At 35.9% G+C, this 22,990-nt stretch overlaps 1 protein-coding gene across 3 annotated transcripts in view; it reads left to right on the top strand.

Moving 5' to 3' along the window:
* Positions 1-6,626: 6,626 nt before the first annotated feature.
* LOC145683875 (solute carrier family 25 member 32) overlaps positions 6,627-22,990 on the top strand; it is a 105,175-nt gene continuing 88,811 nt past the window's right edge. The window contains exons 1-2 of one of the 3 annotated variants that reach the window (XM_081755503.1): positions 6,627-7,049; positions 14,439-14,592. In XM_081755503.1, coding sequence (XP_081611629.1) covers positions 6,896-7,049; positions 14,439-14,592 — 308 coding nt within the window. In that variant the 5' untranslated portion in view covers positions 6,627-6,895. Of the gene's footprint in view, positions 7,050-10,560; positions 10,799-14,438; positions 14,593-22,990 lie in introns of those variants that run through there. The other 2 variants (XM_081755501.1, XM_081755502.1) reach the window with 2 other exon arrangements.

Genomic DNA, 22,990 nt, shown 5'->3' with positions numbered 1-22,990 from the left:
GTAATTCACTCTAGGTTCCCATTCCTTCACTTCATAATGTTTGTCATCAGCTCGGCTATCCCATAAACATAAAAAACATTGGTACTTCGTGTAACCGCACTGCAGTCCTAATAAAATGCCAACTATCTTGAGATCACAACATATTTGCCAACAATGGTCCTTGTAATTTATAAGATTTAGCAAAGTTGACATTGTGTCATAGGATTCCTTAATCTTCAGTGAGTGCGCAAGTGGTATAGAAGGTTTTTTATTTCCATTATGTAAAAGGACAGCTTTAAGGCTGACCTTTGACGCGTCGATAAATAACCTCCATTCTTCTGGAACGTAAGGAATTCCTAGCTCCGCCATCAACCCATTTATATCCGTACATACGCACACATTATCTTGCATTGAGAAATAGCTTGAAAATTGAACATGCCTTTTCTTGTACACTGATATGTTCGTTTCTGCATCCAATAAGTTCCACTGCTGGAGCCTTGATCCCAGAAGTTCCGCCTCTTGTTTTGTCAGGTGCAAATCACGGACTAGGTCATTAAGTTCACATTGCCGGATGAAATGTGGCTCGCGAACACAGTCAGGGATGAACGTTGGATCCTTGGATGTACTTGTTGATGTCGATGGTTCATCAAGGTCATGATCCTCATCAGAGTCTTTTGGCCATATCTCTTCCCAGTTGGTAGGGGGCTCGGGAAGTGGAAGTTCATCCCCGTGCGGAATAGGTCTAATTGCGGATTTAACGTTGGGATAACTTATTGTGTATTTGCTTTTTTTAGAATGTCCCTTAACTACTGTGAGACAAAAATAACAATCATCCAGATGGTTGGTGGGTTCTCTCCACACCATTGGTACAGCAAATTTCATGAACCTCCGTTTCCCTTTGGCCCATGCAAGTAAAGTGACGTAGCACGACGCACAAATTATGTTGGGTGCCCAAGTTTTGTCCTGATCTCCCACACGACATCCGAAATATATATAATATGCTAGTTTCACCGATGGCGTAATGGATCTACACTGTCCTTTAACTACAAACTGGCCACACATATAACAAAAACTATTTGGTGAGTTAACACACGAACGCCGTCCTCTTGACGCCATTGTACTGATCACAAACTAAACTTCTGGTCTTAGTTGGGTATAATGCCGTTAAGATCAAACATGAAAGCACTCTTAGCAGCAAAGACAACTTTGAAAGTGAAGTAGTGTTAAACCACACGTCAATATAAAAATGTACAAAACTCCCTCACCAGATGTCAAGAACACAAGAAAGAAAGAAATGCGCGGGGGGAGGGGGGGAAACGATACCGTAGTGGAAAATTCAGACTGCATTAGTTCATTGTTGTCATAATGAGTCTGTATTCCATTCTTTCTTTCTTTTGCATTCTGTTACATTTGATAACAAATATTGATAACCATTTCATGAACAAAACGAAAAAACTTGGAGAATTGTATATATATGTATTAAGATATACATATACTGTACGTTTAAAAAAATATACGTTGGAAGTACATTCTATTTTTATACACGTTTCTAATTTACAGAGGGCAATACAAGTGTGTTTTTGACTATTGTAAATATTCATTTTTATGTCTGTGTTTGTAGTAATAAAGCAAATCGTTTTTACCCCAACTCAGGAGATCTGAAAGCATTACTATCAGGTGCAATAAACAGTGCACACAGTATACATACAAATATATTTATTTCTCTAGAAAGAACACAGCGATTTTTACGAAACTTTTAACGTTTATTAAATATAAATCAAGGTATACTTAGGTATAATTTCTATGTTACTATACGTAAGGGGACAGGAGCTAGGGGAATAAAATATCTGAAAAGGGAAATTTTTGAGGGAATTTCCCGAAAATCCCTCTGTTACGGGAAAACTGTACGTGATGGAGAGAAACCGAGTGCATATTCGAATTCAGCGCAAAAAGTTCCTTTAAGATCAGGTGATTTTTCTCATGTAACAAACAAAAAGTTTAAATTTGTTAACTAGTGTAATCTATATTCACAACTGAGAGTGATTTCGTACTTATTTCAAATAACTCAAAGTTTGATGCCGTTATTATGTATTTCTAATGTAGGTCAAAAGTATTTATATAAATTGAATTTACACAAAAGACATACACAGTTGAGTCGTTTTCAGTTTTCACTCAAATTATTCTAAAATATTGGGGCCGCGGTGGCTCAGTGGTGGAGCGTTCAGCTCTGGTGTTTGGGGTCCCGTGTTCGATCCCAGTCCCCGCCAAGTGAACTTTGTGGTGGACAAACACCATGTGCGTGGGTTTCCTCGGGGTTCTCCCGTTTCCTCCCACTTTCTTCTTTCCACCATTTTCATTCATTTTTCATCATCACAGTCTCCTTTAGTCTAGCCGGCATAATCGTGGGACTTAAAACTCACAAATTCAATTTCATTTCATATTCTAAAATATTAAGAGGTTTAATTATTATTATTTTAAATTTTTCTCTCTTTTTTGGTCAATATTGCAAAACATATCATCATCGACATAATAATAGCTATTCTGCCATTATTGGCAGTCATTTGCTGCAGCTGAGAAGTTTCAATGACTGTGGTTCTCAGCTAGTCTCTTCGTCTTAACGTAGCAATTTTGTCTTAATATCTTTCTTCAACTACAATCTCCTTCGCCCCCTCCCTCTAGCACGTCCCTCATTATACAGTTCCTCCTCAGCCAATGTCCTCCTCTTAATTACATCTAAAATTCTTCTTTTCTCCCCTACTGCTAATATTTCTAAAACCTTCGCATTCGTTTTCCGTTCAACCCAGCTGATTCTCTCCTTTTTTCTCCATGCCCACATTTCGAAAGTCTAATTGTTTCATCGTTTTTGCGTAATGTCCTTGTTTCTGCCTCATACAGTACATATTAGAATCAGTAAAACGAAATTTCCATATTTAATTCGGAGTTTGTTCAATACAAAGATGAGCTAATCGTGGTTGGAAAGAAAAAAATCTGACGCCTTTAGAATGTAAAAATAATTTTGCAATTTATGGTATTTGTGCTGTCTTGGTTTTCTTTCATGCGTCTCACTGTCAGGGGTAGCCTCCCCAGTTTGGGAACCAGTGGAGTATTGGATCTGTTAAAACATATAAAAAATATTTCGAAATGTGATTTATCTTACAAGTAGTGAAGCGTGATCACCCATTGAAAAAAAAAGTAAAGGTCATCGCCTATGTTGTACAGTATCATCACACTTAAACGAAGGTAAAATATATTACATTTAGAAACATACATTGTATTTCCCTCACTATTGACGAATGTAGGATTTATTATCCCTTATATCCAGAGTAAAATTTACTTATGAAAATCATAGATTTCTTAAAAGCAAAATTTGCAAGACTCTTGCAAGCAAGACCAAGACCAAGACCAAGACTAGGTGTGCAAGACCAAGACCAAGACCAAGACCGAGGGTTCCAGTGCAAGACCAAGACCAAGACCGCATGTGCAAGACCAAGACCAAGACCGCATGTGCAAGACCAAGACCAAGACCAAGACCACCCGGGTCTTGGTCTTGGTCTTGCATTTGCTCATCACTAGTAGGCAGAACCTCTGCCTACAACTACAGGATTATAGGGCCCGCAAGAAAATTCCCGAAAATGCAAATTACCAGTAAGTGAAAGTAAACAACAAAAAAAACAAACTTCGCGTTGCGTTCAGCTCACAAAAATCTCTACGGAATGACCCCAAACCTTGACGCAAACCTCTACGGAATAACTCCTCAAACCTCCCGTTTTCTTCACAAAAACCGGTAAGCAATCACGTTAGACCTGCCACTACTGAATACAACTCTCAAACATTTGAAGAACGTTCGCCGTCAAACAAAACAAACAAGGAGTACGATCACAAAGGTGAATACACGTATGTTGTTTTATATATTCGTATCACCAGGAAAGTGAACGACACTCGCTTCGTTACCCCATTTTTAAGTTCCTAGATGGTCAATGAATAATCTGTAAAAGACTGCACTTCGTGCGTCCTCGGTAAGTGACGAGCACTGACGTATGCTATTAGCAAAATATAAGCAAAAAACAAAATTATGTTCGGTTTTGTGTATACTGGCTACGATGATTTCTAGGGATTTTTCACTAGCAGAGCACGATTGCGGAGGGAAATCAATAGGGGAGTCAAGGATTTGGAACAAGAAACTGGATAGTGGAGTAAAATGTTGCGTTTATTGGTTAAAACCTAGTGTGTAGATTGCCTTCCAAATATAAATTAGCTTCTGTAACTAATATGTCGTACGAAAATATAGAATTAAACAGAAAAACTCTTATCTTAAGGTTCGAAGCGATACGTACCATGGTTATGAAGATTATTTCTTAAGAAAAAAGAGCAAATACAACGTAGCCTACGTGGTTAGGCGGTAGAACAAAACATTATAGGAAGTGTATAATTTTGATGTTAATAAGAACCGAAACAATATAATAAGGAAATAACTTATTGATAATATCCTTTAATTGACGTATTTATTCAGTATTAGAATACGTGTACTATTGGAAATAGTTATTGTATTCAGTTTATGGTCTTGTATGTTACATCTCCGCTGCCCGTTCTTGAACAGCAGACAAATACTTCGGATTTGTGTGTCAGGAACAGGAAAAAGAACATACGCGACCTTGACAATCTTTTCAGTCTTACCCCTTGTTATATCGACATGACCTTATATCGAGTGATGCTTGTTGTCATAAAAAACAGGAAGAAAGGAAAAAGCTTATTTGAAATTATCGTTTGTGTGTGTGTGTGTGTGCTTGTTTTTTTCTTTTTAGAGTATTGACTTTCTTTCTCTCTCTTTTTCATATCCACAAGTGCAAGAAATGCAATCATAAGTCTGTGTAAGGGATGTTTTCGTTGAACGAAACTAAATTATACAGATCTATGTATGCGGAACACGAATATTTCCAAAAGATAGCATGAATATGAACGATAATCATATCATATTTCTACATTATATAGTAGCGTGAACAACTCATATTAAAATGACATAACAAACAGGCATAAGCTTTTTTCTAGCATGGCAACACATTAAACGTAACTCATTAAATTTTGGGAATTACAAATCATCACCTTACGTTGTATTCCTATTCGTTTCCACGTTCTAGCGACGAAAGAAGAAATTGTAGTGATAGTGATAAAAATCGAATTCGAGATTTCAATGAATTCCAGTTTCACGCGCCTACATATTGAAAAAGTGATTTTGACGTCTGTGCATCTGTTCGTCTGTCGGTTCGTCACGCTTTTACATGCATTCAAATAGAGACCATACCATTCGACGTATCTGGACCGAATTCTAGACATGAAGTTTTTATAACACATTATCGTTTCGAATTCTATATCCTCCGACACCTAAAAATAAGGGTAGTTTACTGAAGGATGAAAATTTAAAATAATTAAATTGTCTCAAAAACAGATGTAAAGATTTTGCTTATTTTTTTTACAAATATAATATGAATCATTGCTCTGAAAAAATACATAAGGTGTAATTTACTGCATGGGATGCATTTTTTCGTCCAATTTTCTCAATCACATTTCATAAATAAATGTATCATTAATAACCTAACAATATGACACAACTCGCTCGTCCTGTAAACAGTCAGAAGGGGTAGTTTACTCTTCCCCGACGATTTTCCCATTAACGCCTGACGCACTTTTGTTCATATTTCATAAATAAATGTTACGTAAATAACCTAACGATATGGTATAATTCAATGATCCTGAAAATCTAGAAGTGGTATATTACTTTTCGGAGAAATTTTACCCTTTGATTTTGTCGAGAACGACTCAGACTATTTTGTTCGTATTTCATAAATAGCATAACTCGTTTGTCCTGAAAAGATACACAAGGGACATTTTATTCTTGGAGATGACTTTTTTGACGATTTTCTCAGAAAGTACTCAGACTATTTTCTCATTTAACGGCATGTTATCACTAGTATAAGTGCGATTTTCACTTACTTGTGTATTTGGGGTAGTAACATTACTATTGTCATTCGTAGTACAAAGAGGATCACGAGCTGTGGTTAGAGTACTTCTCACAGGGATATATTCTTCTATACATTTGTGTTTCTTTTACAAATGACGACTAAAGACACCAGAAGACTGAAATGACCTACAACAGCCATTCTATATATATTTAAAAATACAATATTCTAATCTGTGATGGTGATATTTTAAGTGCAGAGTAATATTTCTGATAACTAGTTTATCTTTCTTGCAAATATAGCAAATTGGCATTTTGAAATATAAAACTAAAATAACCCAACTATTTTTATTATCTTATTAAATTTTTTTGAAAATATCTCCTTACATGGATTGCTTTCTACTATCTCCACATACTAATAACTGAATTTTACCCATAAACGTAAGGAAAATGGAATAAATGCAAAAAATCGTGAGTTACAGTATACGCGCAATTTTTTGGCGCATGTGGGTACCTATAAACTTTACAAAGTGTAATATTCTTAACCTTAGCCACCACGAACATAAAGAAGAATCCTTCAAATTAGTCTTAACATAAATTAAATTTGTACGATAGTTACGGTACATGGAAGGGAGCGAATATTGGATCATTCTTGATAATAATTCGTAGAAAAAGAAGATGAAGAAAGTTACCTGAAATTGGACTGAACGTGAGCTCTGTGAGTAACAATTTGCGTAGTCTTCTGTGGTCTTCTGCAAGTGGAAGTGAGTGATAGGGATGATGAAATCCGTGTTTGCTATGAAATGTTACGGAAGAGGAACATAACATTCTTGAAAAATTTCTCACTTAAAGCGATGGTATTTAGTGTTCATTATAATCCAAGTTAAATACCCACTGGAGCCGCTTAGGGTAGAACGTAATTCGAGGAATGGTGAACTAAGTGTTTCAAAGAATCAAGCAGAAATGACAACGATGAAAACTTCTCGAGCGGCATCGAGAACTAATGTTAATTTTTTAAGTCATGTGAAGTATGAACATTTGGTGGCTGGAATTTCTGGAGGAGTTGCATCAACCCTGATTCTACATCCACTGGATTTAATCAAGATCAGATTTGCAGGTACTTGTTTACATCAACTTTTTCCAGATTTTTAAACTAGAAACTTGAAGGAAATTCGGGACTTGCGCGTTTCTCTTTTCTTTCTTTTTTTCTTTTTTTTTTTAAAATTTTTCATTATTATGAAATGCAACACCTTAATTAATTAATCAGTTCTTCTTTGCATTGAGTATATATTTATTTCATTGTGGTTTATGCGGTTTTATTCTTAATCTACTTATTTAAAACATACTTTCCGAACTGCTGTTAAAGCTAGAGGCACTTTCACTGTTTAGCTGTAATTGGTGAGAATGCATGCAAGTTAGTATACTGTTCCATGGCGCAGTTTTAGTATACGTATCCACAGATTATAAAATATACAGAAAAAATGGACAAGTCTTTAATTTGCTCATTTTATGTCGAGAACAAGTGCAGTTTTACTATACGGATCCATAGTATACGCAATAGTAGTAGTAGGGGAACGGGTTAGGAGAGCAAGGTTCTAGAACACAGGTCCCCCTTCCCATTTAGCTGTAATAAAGACAGAAAACAACGAGCCCTGCAGGGCTCTAACCCGCCTTCACTCGCTCACGCTCGTTCGGCAATTCTATGTGAATGAATTATTAAACTTTGGTGAGAAAGGAACCAACCTTGCTACTAACCTATATCGGGGGATCTATGAACCTTCTCGGTTAGGAGCCTTGCAGGGGTTGGTTGGGTTCCGTTTTACAATCTGTGGATCCGTATAGTAAAACTGCACCATATAGACCCTATATAATATGCTGGCCATTTTAAGGCGTAATGTTGCAAAATTTGGTAAAAGTTTCCTATAGGCATTTCATTCAATTGAATCGTTGGTTCTTTGAACGATTCAATTGAATTAAATGCCTATTGGAAACTATTGCCCAAAATTTAGTAGTAAGTTAAAATTCACTACTCTGCAAGAGAAGACTTGTTATAGAATATAAATTGCAGAAGGCGGCAGGTTTGCAACTGAAGAGTTACTAGTGTAAAATAATCATAAGTGCTTTACGATGGTTAAGATGAGTGTGTACATATGAAGGAAGACTGTATTAAATACTATTTTCCACCGGCGGAGTATTTCTGCACAGTGTAGAAAAGCTGTATTTTTTGTTTAAAAGTTTAGCGTAACTATGGTAAAACCACCACAAGTGCTATTGGAACATTTATCATTGCCAAAACCCACGCGTTTTGTCTACGTTCGTATGCACTTTACCCACCGTCGCTGACGCGCCTGCTCCCCTCGGGCGCACTCCGCGGTGCCGTGTTCTGACTCGTTTGGATAGTATTCGTGCATTTTTTTGTCCACCTGTGTCAGGTTGGTTTGTGTTTTTTGCATTGATGTTCATACCACACATTCCGACGCTGAGTATATATATGCAAATCGTAAATGGATTGTAATTTTTCAACAATACTTTCTGATGATCGTCTTGAGTTTCATCTGGGGAGTATGGTGGCTCAGTGGCAGAGCGCTTACCTCTGGTGCTTGGGATCTAGAACATCGTGTCCGTAGATTTTCTCAAGGTACTTCCGTTTCTCCTACATTTTTCATGCAACCGTTGTTCACTTGCTTTAATCATCTGTCTCCCTTAGCCTAAAGGGCGTAATCGTCGGACATTAAACTTACAAATTTCCCTTTTCAATATGAATTTTGTGTATGCTAAATGGGGTAATGTCATGTCGTCTAGTGTAAATTATTTGAAGGGGATTAGTGAAAGAATTATAATTCTTCAACAGTTATTTCGGATGGTGTCCCTAAGCTCGAAACTCCCCTGACATAGGGTGACTCTGTTATTATCAGAGTTACAACAAAATGTAAGAGGAGAAACTGTCTTTTTCATTCTAAAGTGAAGGTTTTATTTTAAATTGTTTGAGCCGTTTGGACTGTACACTCTTTATGCGTCCGATGTTAAATGAAAATGCAACCTTGCCATTTACCTGGAACCACAACATAAGTAAATTAAGTTAATGTTTGAAATGGGGGCTGGCCAACGACACAGCGTAAAAGAAGTAACTACTTTCACTTATGTTGTGGATCCAGGTAAATGGTTGGACAAACACCGTGTGCGTGGGTTTTCTCGGGGTTCTCCCGTTTCCTCCCACTTTCTTCATTCCACCATTTCATTCATTTCTCATAATCACCGTCTCCTTTAGTCTAACCGGCAAAACGTGGGACGTAAGACAGATTTCATTTCCAGGTAAATGGTAACATTGCGTTTTCATTTAACATTGGGTGCATAAAGAGTATATAGTCCAAACGCCTCGTCCAGTTAAGAAAAAAATCATTCACTTTAGATTGAAAGTATCATATTTTCAGACGATTAACCCCTCTTACATTTTGTTGTTAATTCTGATAATAAGAGTAACCGTCACAAAGTAGGTATGCCATTGTATAACAGTTTGCAAATATAACACGAAACATACGTAAAAAATTAATTATTACCCAATTTCTCAACACCGTGGGCTGTCACAGACTACAGTTGACTGATTTTAATCAATAAATTACAACTGAAGTCGCAAATCAAACATCATTTAATGGTAATTAAATGAAAGAGAACACTTCAATGTTTCGGTTTTGTGGAAAGTAAACCTTTATAACGATTATTTTCGAAAGCTTGACTATGCTTCGTTTCTGTCACCTCTATTTCGTCTCAACTCCATGGCAATAGAAAAAATTATCATTGCTCTCAACAGATAGCATGGTCGTCCACATTGGCAACATCCACAAGAAGACAAGGCAGACATGTTTGACTGAAGAACAGAAAAAGTTGTGTGCATGTGTTAAAAGCTACAGGAAAAATATTTTTGTGTGTGGAAAGCAGGTGCGTATATTAATTGATACTCAACACCATGGTATTTATTACTGAATGTATTTGTATGGTATATAACTTTTTTCCCTTGAGGAACCTACGCCTTAACGTAAAAAATTCGTACACAATTACTCACATGTACTGGTTAAAAAGTGGGCCGGTAAAGATAAATTATATTCGATTTTCTCAACTCCATGGTTCTCAACTCCATGTCCATCTGAAAACTAAGGAATCCACGGTGTTGAGACAAGTTCACGGAGTTGATAATCCTATAGTGTTTATTATGCTCATGCTCTTCCAAATATTTGTTCTTTCAATATATTGATAGAAATAAAGCTCGTTTATGGTCTAGTGACTAGTATGCTCGCCTTTCGTTTGTGGTTCTGGGTTTGTTTTCCGGTGGAAGCTCAAAAATTAATGGTGTTTAGGCAAGTCTTTACGTTGACTCCAACTGTGACTTTAATCGGTTCTTATAGGTTCAGTCACTTTCTGCAAGTGCTTGTGCGTGAGTCACTTGTTGGAACTGTTCGTGCCTTTGGTGTGACGTCTTAGTTCATATTTTTCCCACTAGGTGTCTGTGTAGTCATATGGTAGTTTGTTAGTGTGATGTCACGTTCTGTGTGCATGTATGTGTGTACTGCTGTTTGTGGCATGCGGGAAGCGCGTAATTGAATTGGTTGAATTGAGTTAGAGAAAACCTATCATGGTTGTGGTCTAAAGCTGAAGATATTTTCGACGTATGGTAAAAGTGGACGTTTATTGGTTTTTCTTGTTTGTAATAATAGCAAGTGTGCTCGGTTTAATAAAACGACGTGTGTGCGGAAAGGAACATTTTTCAGTAATGTTGAGTATTGCGCATGTGTTCTTGGTATCTTATTTTTTCGTGTGTGGAATCAGCAGTTATGAGTTCATTATTCATGAGTGTTGTTCTATGGCGAAATGGTGAGTGTTTTCTTTTTTTAATTCATATTATTTTTATTCTTGATTTGTTTTGCATTTGAGTATTAGGCAAAGTATTTGGTTTGCTGCTGCTTGTCCTATTGTCTTGTTGAGATGTATTTTTTTTTCTTTGTCATGCACTGATTTATGATTAGAGACGAGTGTTTTTTTTAAAATTTTTTCCTTCTTATCTTAGCTTTATAGTAGTGGTGTGATTATTTATTATTATTTTGGATGTTTTTATGGTACTTGAGCGGGGGGTTTGGGGGGCGGTAGCCCCCCATGTAGATCTCAAAATTCATAGTCACCGCTTCACCTGAATTGATGTTTAGTAACATTGTGGCCCTTATACTTATAGTATGATTCTTAACTTCGTATTGTAACATTGTGGCCCTTGTACTTATAGTATAATTCTTAACATCGTACATTACTTTCACTGTATTAGTAATTGTAATCGATTCATGTGATCCGGTTCCAAGTGAAAATTTCCCTTTTTCGTGGAATCACCCATATATATATATATATTAGTAATCTTTCATTTTACCATTATGAATTAAAATCTAGAATACAAAGCACAATACGAAAGATTGCAACACGGTTACGGCATAACCGTTTATTCTCTAATTTTCATCGATTACCTTCCAAAAATACATTGAAACAGCGCTATTTCAATATCCATATTACTGATCTCAACTCATGTACTGTACGTTACGAATAAGAGAGCAGAAAAATAAATAAATAAAAGAGTCACAAAATTTAACAACTAACTCCGATAAACAGTAGAAGAAAAACTACGTGCTAACTGATTTCGTAACTGTTTAATTCACAACCACACAGACACAACGGATAACAACATTACGCTAGCAACCAATTATGATTCTTTAATATCATAAATCATCACAGAAGAGTGATAATACCACCAACAACCAAAACAAAACAGCAAACTTACTTGGCTGGAAATCGAACCAGTGACTCCACGCACCACAGGTGAGCGCTCGACCACTGAGCCACCGTGCCTCCGACTTCTACTGAAAACGAAAGCTCATTCCTGAATTGATTTGTTTTCTTAAACACAGCAGTGTAATCTAAATATCGCTGAATTTATGTATAAATTACTCGGGCTGTACAGATATCCGAAAATGTAAGGTACACGCTTGATCTTTCTTAATGCAAGCGTCTATGTTTTAATGCCATAATTCTCTGTAATTAAAATTTATTATTATTTTTGTTATAATTTTGGTGCAAAAGAGTATTTGTGTCAGAGTTTATTGGTTGTATTATTATTGAATGAAATCCCATTGTTTATTATTCAGATTGTATCTAATATTTTTCTATAGATGCCACCATCTACAATACTGTTGCCAACACAACGAGAAAAAGTGGCTAAAATCAACAGCTGAAAATTGCTAGAAAAAACAAGCTTCCTCGCTGAGTCAAAGACGAATAAATCCGAATCCTTAATAACAAAATTAAAACAGAACTACCCTCACAGAGATAAATATCATCATCTTCAGGATGAGGCGATGAATTTTACTTCTTTTGTCTCGGTTCTTTCTACTGGGCTGCATTTGCTTCAACTAGTTGCAAAACTGTGGATGGCACGGCGCAACCCAAAACTCAATATTAAAATTAAAGAAAGTGTTTTCGTTTTCAACCTGTTCTTGTCTTTTTTTTTATTTTTTTATTTTATTCATTGAATACACGATTCATTTCCGCGTTCGAATGTGGAAGCATTAGAATTTAAAAAAAAAAAAAAAAAAACCTGAAAATAGATTCTCTCCTCCATCATCTGTAGCTATTTACTTCTTGCAAAAGCTCTTCAATTGAAGACTTGTTTATTTATTTCATGAAATTTATGTTCGCCACTTATTTTTAATTTTGTTGATATTATCGTCAAATTTCAAGTGAAAGCTGAAGCTAAATCAGTAAAAGACTGTTTCACTGATTTTAAATCCTTATTGACACTGAAAAGCGACCCCGAAGGCTGTTTATGTTATCCTGAAGTCTATTTTGAATTTCTTTAAAGAGTTTTTTTTAAATATATATATATATATATATATATATATATATATATATATATATATATATATACTAAAACTTACACGTTTTCCTCGAAAATTTTACTCACCGTCTGCAGTTAACTTTCGTGTTTTGAGCCCATTCTCTGCTGCGTAACCAAGATATGTGAAGGGATCAATATAATCATCAATGCTGTATTTTATGGGGACAATTCTAGCAGTAGGATTTAGAATGTTACCACTCAGAGAACGCATCAAACTTCAGAAAATAGCAAAATGACACACAATATATATATAAAAAAATGGCTAAAGGCCGAAAGCATATGACTAGAAAAGCCCTAGTGGCTTTTTGGAAAATTTGTGGCAAAGCGAAGTTCTCAAAGTGGCCAGATCTAGCCATAAAGTAGCTAAATTGGCAACCGTAATCTACAGGCTATACAATTTAATAGGACGTTGTTTTATCTTGTATCTCAAGTTAAGTGATTCATTTGGACAGTTTCAGTGCACTCTGCCACTTCTAGTAACATCTTAAAATTGCTAAGTTGGACATATTATTAGGCACAGTCATCTTATGGAAGTATCCGAGAAAAATATAGTAAAACTTTTATCCTCGGAAATTATAAAACAGGGTGTCTATCGGTTACGAAAGTCATGAATGTGGCGAAAAAGTCACGGAATCAGAAAACGGTCATGAAAGTCACGAAATTTAGCTTTTGGGTCACGATTTTTTTTAAACTGTACAAATGTAAGTACAGATTGAAATATTTTGTGCTATAAAACATCAAAGTTCAATACCAAAAATGTCTATCGTCGGCTTTAGACGCTACCAAATCGCAAGCAAAGTACATTTCTATCGCATGGATGAAAATTCGGCCTAATTAGCATTGAAGATACTAGGAAATTTTATGATTTGGTAAATAAAAGGTCACGAAATTTCATTTTGGAATTTGAGCAGACACCCTGTAAAACCAGTTTTTTCTTCTGTTGAACTCTGTGTTAAATACTGTTATTAAATCTTCCTGTCAGCGAAGAAATAACGAAAATTCCTGAAAACTTTTGACCACTTTCTACACTTCCAACAAAACAGGCTTCTCGCTTTTGTTGCACGAGGTTCCGGGGTTAATTTCAGGAGGGAGAGCTTTTAAATTTGAAAGGATTACTATGGTTCGGATTGTACTGAGAAATGGAGATCCACGTATCATATAGCCTTAGTGCTGAAAGGTACACAAGTCTATACCAATCAATCAACTGAAGTAGGGTTCTTAGAAAAAGTATAATGTACTGGTAAATGTTATGTCTGAGTTTGTAAACTGTGTGTATAGATAGGGGAATAAATTCCTGGATCACTGTAGATTCTCTTATAGTTGGTTGCAGAAATAAATATTTAATTATAGTGAAGTGAAGAGTAAGTGAAATACAAATTTTTATATTTTGCATATGACTCCGGCGGCAATTAGGTTTGCAGGTTGACTTAATTTATACACTGTTTGGTTGCAAGGAAACAAAATATATTTTTTATATAAAATACAAAGTTATTTTCTCGATGACTGAACACGATTCCAAAGATTGTAGGTATTCCTGAAGTGGCGAGTAAGGTATGTAATTCTATCTTTTCTTTGTTACAGTGAATGATGGGAGGACTGCTTCACGACCTCAATACAGAGGTCTTCTTAATGCTGTAACGACAATTGTCAAACAGGAAGGGGTTAAAGGATTATATAGAGGAGTTACACCAAACGTTTGGGGATCCGGCAGTGCATGGGGTTTCTACTTCTTATTGTAAGTACTCTAGTAATTTCTTATAACTAGTCAATTACTTATGAATTATTCATGGATTATGAAATTGTTTTTGGATTTTGTGCAATATTTTCAGTAATACTGAAGAGAGAAAGTAAAGTATATACCATTGGAAAGAGTGAACTTTAGTTGAGCCGTTAGTACACTCATTCTTTCTAAACCATCTGTAGAATGTCGTCGTTGACATTTGTGGATGGCAGTTTTGGTCTGCCATTGTAATAACTGCATTGTCTGTGGAGTTGAGGAAACGTGAACATTATCCTTTAGGGCTGAGTAAGATTTATTTGTAATCAGAGGAAAGGACGTGCGGGAGGGCCAACTGTTATCGAAGAGACGCTCGAGAAAAATGCATTGAACATGTACTCAGAGCTCCAAATCTGCGCGAAGAGTCCGTCTGAAATTGAACAGAAAAGAGTATTCTATTAAAATGATTTACAATTCTACTTGTACAATCTGGAACTGATACACATCGATCACAAAACCCGAGACTGCCTTCCAGAGTCTGTAAAAAAAAAAAAAAAAAAAAAAGTTGAACTAAGATTCTTACATTTCTCAGATCTGCTTACAAGAAAACTCCCCTTCATTCTGTTACAGAGCAACATGGCTATTCTCTAATAGAAATAGACCATCTAGGCATTGCCGCAAGTAGATATTCAAGTGACATGTAAAAAACAATAAAAATATACCCCCCCCCCAAAAAAAAAATAAAACTGTCATACTACATAATACGAGATTAAAGTCTGTGGAAAGTACAGCACCAACAGAACAATAACAAACAAACGCAGGAGGCTAATATCCATGCACTCTTGGTCTAGTGTATAACAACGGGTTCGTGTACCAATGTTTATTTTAACAAGTGTTCGAATCCTGTCTGTACAAGCTGTTTTTAAATGAAGAATCAGCACTTAACTGATAAAGAGCATTCATGTTTGAATGTGAGAAATTTATAGATATCAGTGCTATGTAATATAGTACTAGGTATATTAGAACATATATAATAAACAAAAAATGGAAAAATTAAATCTTTAATGTCCCAAAATTATGCCCATTAGGCTAAGGGAGACGACGATTAAAGCAAGTGAATGATAATGGAAGAATTGGTGGAATGAGAAAATAGGAGGAAACGGCACTACCCTGAGAACCTACGAGCACGATATTGTCCACCACAAGTTTACTTGGCTGGGAATCGAACCCAGTCAAATACCAGAGGTAAGCGCTCTACCTGTGAGCTACCGTGCCACCTATATCGCTTCTCTTTTCTCTAACGTTTATTCCGGCGTGGGTGATCCATGTTTGATATTCGCCGGGAGGCCATATGGTCCGGATTCCACTCAGTACAGCAGTCTGTTTACTCTTAAACAGAAAGCAGTATGGAAAGATATTCATCCTAGAATATAATTCTTTAGTATTTCGCGTAAGGTGAATCATCGTTAAAAAAATAAATAAATAAAATCTATATTACAAGAAGGATTCCCTCTGCGTACGGGAAGAATAAGGCGTAATAAATGTAAAACCAGAAATTTAAATATTGTAAAAAGTGTCCTTTTCCCCCTTCAGATTTGGAATTTTCAAACATGCTCAATCATGTATTTTTAATGAACAGATTGTGTACCAAAGATCACTCTTCCAACTTAAGCAAATCCCATTATTGGGTTCTTTGTGAATAAAGAAGGAAAAGACTTTAATATTTTAGAAATGTTCCCTTTTTCTTCGTTATAAGGTCATTATATTATGAAAATGGTACCTGATAGCGGGAAGCTGTGAACGCGTGTTTCGGACGCTGACCTGCTTTATAGGAAGTTGGTGACATACCTTTAGTTCAGGTATCTAACTAAACTACTGAGGTAACGTAAAAAGTGGAGTAATTAAACAAACTTAAAAGAAAAAGCAACATACTTCAAGAACACACTAGAAAACAAAAAAATAAAATATTTAAAAAATATATACGGACTTTAACTAGAAAGCGGAAAATATTAAAAGCACTGAAAAGCAGAAAATAATAAAGCGTTTAAAACAGAAAAGAATAAGAAAGCTTATTACGAGGGTCAATCAAAAAGTTAGTTGCACTGCTTAAGAAAATAAAACATGATAGAAATTTTACAATAACTTTATTTCTATCGTAAAGTTCGATTCACAATCTCTACTTTTCAGCGTAATTACTTCCGTTATTTAAACATTTGTCGTGGCGTGGTACAAGTTTTTCTATGCCTTCTGCAAACAAATCCCGTCCAATGCCCGATAACCATTCTTGGGCTGTAGCTTTCACCTCGCCATCCGAGTGATATCATCACTTTGAAAACTCGTTTGTTCATGGGAACAAACACATGGAAATCACACAGTGAAAGGTCTGGGCTATAAGCAGAGAGCTACGTTTTGTTTCCCCTCGCTCTCAGCATCGTCAATGTTTGTACGTTTGTTCTCAAACATGTTTCACCACTTCGCGATAGCGTGACGTAATATTGCATTTTCACTGACACTTCATGCAACTACCGATTAACTTCAGTGCAGTTACACCTTTTCGCTCAAAAGAAGCGAATCACTGCACGCATTTACAATTTGGACGCCACTTGGCCTCGTGAAATCCGCTACGTTACACGATACAGCTACATGTCTGCAGTGTTGCCACACAGTTTCATCAAAATAGCCTTTGACCGAAAATACTTACGAAGAAGTGCAACTAACTTTCTGACTGACCAACGTATATGTATTTATTTGTTTATTTTACTTGATTGTTTGAATTAAAAAGAATAAATAAATTATTATTAATCTTCTGACAAAAGGTAGGGTTGCTACGAAATTTAGCTAAGTGGCGTACGCAAAAGGGAGTTTCTAGGTCTTAACTTTCCCGTTGAACAAGATACGAAAAGGAAAAAGCTTACTATATTAAAACATATGTATAAAAATATTGACATGATTTGAACTTGGAATTGTGAAACCTCCTTTGATGAAATTCTACGTATGCTGCTGTCTTTAAGTAGTAATTTAAATTGTCTTGGTTCATATTTTGAAAACTGAGGTTACAAACAATGAAAATTCATTTTAAAGATTTCTTCATATTAGTGTTTACATGTTTTATTTCCAACAGAAATTAGATACGAGCTCCCTCGTGGCTATGTAGATACCGCACACGCCTTTGGCATGGGAAGTCCGGCGGGAGCTCATTTGGTTCGGATCCTACGTTAAGCTATAGATCGATGTCTCATATATCCTCACTGCTGAACGGTATGCTAAACTCGCATCCAATCCAAAGTCAATAAACACTACAGATTTACTTGTAGTTTGACGTCTCGAAAATTATTTTTGATATTGCAATAACAATGTAACAGAAAATAAAATATAGTTTTTCTAAAGATATATTTTGGGGTTTTAAGTTAAATTAAGTATCAAACTTATGACTTCAAAGTTAAATTAATTTTCTGTACGGTTGCTGCGTTTTGATCTACGTTCTCGAACCCTATCTTTAATAATAATAATAATAATAATAATAATAATAATAATAATAATAATTAAAAAAATCACCTAAGGAAATTTTTAACGATCAAGTTCATTTTTTGGAGAGTCTCTGGGGAGCACCCTCTGTTTTTGTGACCAGAAGTGTACAAAAATCTAAAGCCTGATGATCCAGCTAAGCATGTCTTTTTGCGACAATTTACTGATTAAATTTGAAGATAAAGGTTTGTCGAATCGCATCATTCCACGTGACATTACCCTTAAGGACAAATGCTTCTTCGTCACTCATATAGGATAATTTGCACGTCCTTCCAGTTCTTCCACTTCCACTGATATTTATCAGAAGGACGGATAAAAATTACCATCCACAACGCCACAGAAAGTTGCATATAAGGAACACTTGTTTACATAATCTAATTTATTAATCTGTTCTCATATCCGCTATGATCTCTTGTGTTAACTATGTATTTCGGATAGTATTCCCGTCTATCCTTCTTTAGTAGTAGGTAGATGTATTTCATCTTATGAAGAAATGTTGGTCACATGATAAGATGCTGCGACTCCAGTGGAGATAATTAAATAAAGATTATTTTTTACTATAACATACCACCGCTTAACATTTTAGGATCCATTATATTGGATGTGGACTATTATAGTTCTTGTTCTCGCGAAGACTAGAGTTAATGAGCTTATCAACAAATATTTTGTAATTATTTACTTGAACAGGTGTATCACTCACATATTTGTCTGTGGCTTCTCATGCGTGTTTTCACAGTAATATTTCAGAGGTAAATCAATTAAAATTTTGCAGTTAAATTTCAGGTGCAGTTAAATTTTGACATTGTAAAGTACATTAAGAAAAACTGTTTTGTTTCTGGCTTCATAATGTGTGTATGAGCGTCGCAAAGCATGCAAATCCACTGTAAAGTCTCTTGTTTTTGAAACAGGATGGAAGAGTCTTTCTTTTGCGAGAATAAAAAAAATCTCACTCATTAACATCACGTCAGCACAGAACTGAGGGGCTCCGCCTTATTTCCTTTTCCTGCCCGCCGCAAGGAGATATGTGAAAAACATGTTTCTTCAGTCACGTTAAAAATGTGATTGTATTATACGTGAAGACAGGCGTTTAAATTGCCGATATGTGTTCGCCAACGCGCCAGACAAACGCGAGGAAGAACCAAGTTTATACACCTGAACAGAGGGTAGCACTGAGCACCGTGCCTTATCTTGTGTTGCCAAATCTCTCATTTACATCATAGTTGCAGATTCTATATTAAAATAACTAATATTTTTGTTCGGTCGTTTTTCATTTGTATACAGGAATAAATATCCATAAACAGAGTCGTACGTTGTTTATGGGGAGGCATTTGACTTTGTCCTACATTACAGAGCTGACCCTAGTAGTGGGTAACACATTGACACGGTAAGCCAGAGACGTGGATTCTGTTTCCTAGTTGTGCATTTTTTTTTTTCACATTTTGTTTATCACATTAAGGAACATATTCATTTTTTTTCTTTTGATGTTTTTCTTAATAAATATTATAGACAGAGAATAAATTTTCTAGCGTATAAATTCATTTTTTTTTCACTGGCCCCTACTACATCATTCGTTCTGAAGGAGATGAAAGAATCTAAGCATCTTGCGACTCAAGTTATTTACTCTTACGTTAATGTTCTCAGCATTTTGAAGAAGTAAAAAGGTGAGATTAGATAAAACTTGCGTTAGAGATAAGAGGTCATTGTCATAATAAAATTAATATCAGTTCTACACCATACTGTCGGCAATGAGTTCTGTAAACTAAAGGTCATATCATCTTGTATTCTTGATCCTAAACAATCAGTATTTAGTGTGTTTAGAACTGTGAAACGAAAAAAGAACTTAATAGAACACATATATTTATCTTATCCGAAACGTTATCTGAAAATGTGTGTAACGTGTTGTTACGAGCAGGCGGATTGACTAAACTGTTTCTTAAGAACTAGAGTGACGAATGAGAAGTGATAATTCGGCATTACAGTTTATCAATTATTCAGTTTTTAAGAAAGGGTACGGCCCTGTTGAAAAATTCATTTTGGAGAGATTTACAGTTTCCGAGAAGGTTGTAAGATTAATGAAGACCTTTTCAATGAAACCAATAGTAATGTCCCTTGTCGAGTTAACAGTCTTTCGATTAGTTTGAAATGAAAATGAAATCTTCCAGTTTAACGTCCCGCGTTTAAGTCCTTTAGGCTAAGGGAGACTGATTAAGGCAAGTAAATGATGATGGAAGAATTAGTGGAATAAGAATGTTGGCGGAAACGGGAGCACCCCGACATTCACGGACACAACATTACCCACGGCAGATTTACTTAGCCAGGGATTGAACCAGGGTCTTCATGTAACAGAGCTAAGCGCTCGATTTTCAAGAAAGGCGTAGCTTATACTGGTACAGAGGAAGAACGAAAGTTCTCGTATAGGTAGTCTTGTAGTTGTCTTTCCAGCTAACACTTTCGTTTCCTCCTGCATTTTTATTCATCGTAGTCCTTCACTTTCATTAATCATCCGAGTCCTTTAGCGTGTTTGCACACGATACCGACAAAATCGGAGGAAACCCCGATAATATCGGTGTACTTTGCACACGTCGCCGACAATATCGTTGCCGGTAATGAGCGAAGTAAGCGACACACACACAAAAATCTTCTCCATATATGAAAACAAATAAAAATAATAATAATTGGGAAAATTATTTTTTAAAACAAGGACTACAAAAACTGTTCTGAAGAGGTGTGGAGGACGGTAGAAAAAATAGTCCTATGCCTAAACATGTTTAGATTTAACAGTGCCGTTTTAAATAGATGCTGTAAACATATTATTGTCGTTTCGATGAGAATTGATACTGCTGTAGATTGCAAACTATATTAGTTTTAATTTTTGTTGGAACACTGTTACATATTGTATGTATATTATTTTGTTTTCCATGCAATTAACATTAATGTCATAGTAGATTAAATGATAAGATTCGAATTAGTAATTCTGTTTTACATTGCTCCATACATACACTGACGCAAATCCCGGGGGGTTAAGGGGACATGTCCCCTCCAATCTTGGAACTGGGGAGATTGTCCCCCTCAATAATCCGATTTGAAATGTGTTTTTTGGGAGAGAAATTTGATTGTGTCCGATCGCCAGAAAGGAAAAGGAGATGAAATTAATGTCCACTCAGAATAAGCCTCAGATCTGCCCTCCACCCAATGTTGAAGACAACTCTGCTCCCCTGATCCTTCACAGCATTGTTTCTCGACTACAGAAATAGTTTGTACATCGTTATATATATAATATGGGAACGATCTTACCCGCACCCCCCAATGTTGAAGACAGATTTGCGCTGTTGCATACATACCTCTCGTTTCTTTTTGTCCATGAACTCAAAATCCTGGGCAAGGCTTGCATCAACTTTTCGCCATGCTTGTTGCTTTTCAATTCTGTCTTGAAAGAGTCTGTTATCTTATTCCGTATGCAAGGTCTGCATTCCGCAAGTTCAATAAGGGTTTAAATATCGAATGGAAAAATTCCTGCTATCTCTAAAAATCTAAGCAAAACTAGAAAGATATGAATGCAATAATACACAACCTTTTCATTCAGTCACTGTAGCTAAACTGCAGAACTCTTATCAGGGGTTCGATCCCAGTACAAAGGGGAGAGGGAAAACTTGGATACATAGCTTTGGTCTTTGTTTTCAATGGCCATTCCACAAATTATTTTTTAAAAAGTGGGATTTGGGATAGTTGTGGAAGTGAGAGAAAAAATCTGCAACAAGTGAAGCATGAAGTCACATCCCTATTGTTGAGATCACAATCAAGAAAATGCCAAATGAGTAACTTGTCCTTGGAGCTTTGGAAAGAGTGTTTGATTGTGCTGGTTTCGTTTCAAAATAATAATTCTACTTTGACTTGTCAACAAATATTCTATTCAATCATTGCTTGTTGAGCGGAACCGGGAAAAGTGATCTACACACAATTCTGATGAAAATAAAAGAAAGTAGTAATAATCAGGATTTTTTCCATATGCTTATGTTCACAGTGTATCAAACCGAAAATTATGCTTAAATTAATTTTCAGAATGTATTAAAATTTAAAAGCATTAATAGATTAAAAAAATATACCATCAAAGAGTGTGTGTGTGAGAGAGAGAGAGAGAAAGAACAAAAATAAAAAAAGGAGTGGAAAATAATCAAGAAATTTGTTATCTAAATTTCCTATATTCTATTTGGTAATAGCTATTTGGAGGGAAACCAGTACTCTTCAGACTTTCCACATTTTATGTTTATTTAATAAAGGGAATTAGCTACTCCAAAACAGAGACTGTAAAAAAATAATAAGCTGTTCCGAAGTTGTTTATAGGACAAGATAATAATAATAATAATATATAATTGTAATAGAAAAAATGGAAACAACAAAATTCCAAAGACAAGAAACGAAACAAAAATACACTGTGCCTTGTCACTCACTCTCTTCATCAAACCCGCTGGCCGGCCGACATTATCGGTGGCGTGTGCATCCAATCATAAGAAAACATTGCCCCCGACAACATCGGTGTCGGCGATACCGCCGACAGCATCTGCGTGTCGGAGGATCGGCCGATAATATCGGTGGCGTGTGCAAGCTACGATTTGAATACATTGAAGTCGATTTTACCGCCGACATTATCGGTGCTTCCACCGATATTATCGTTGCCGTGTGCAAACGCACTTAGGCTAAAAGGCTAACGTGGAATGTAAAATTAGAAGTTTTATTTCCTTTCATTTAAATTGAATGACAGTGCGTTTAGAAAACAACGCGAGAGCCTTTTTTAAAATCTAAAGTATTGAAGTTTTCGATATTCATAGTGAAAACATGCACGGCTGGAGCGAGAATCGAACTCCGGTCTCAGACGACACATCGCTAATCGAGT

The sequence above is a fragment of the Thermobia domestica genome, chromosome 4 (assembly GCF_964235325.1).
Source record: "Thermobia domestica chromosome 4, izTheDome1.hap1.1, whole genome shotgun sequence".
Lineage (NCBI taxonomy): Eukaryota > Metazoa > Arthropoda > Insecta > Zygentoma > Lepismatidae > Thermobia > Thermobia domestica.
This window is presented reverse-complemented; position numbering and strand designations above follow the sequence as displayed.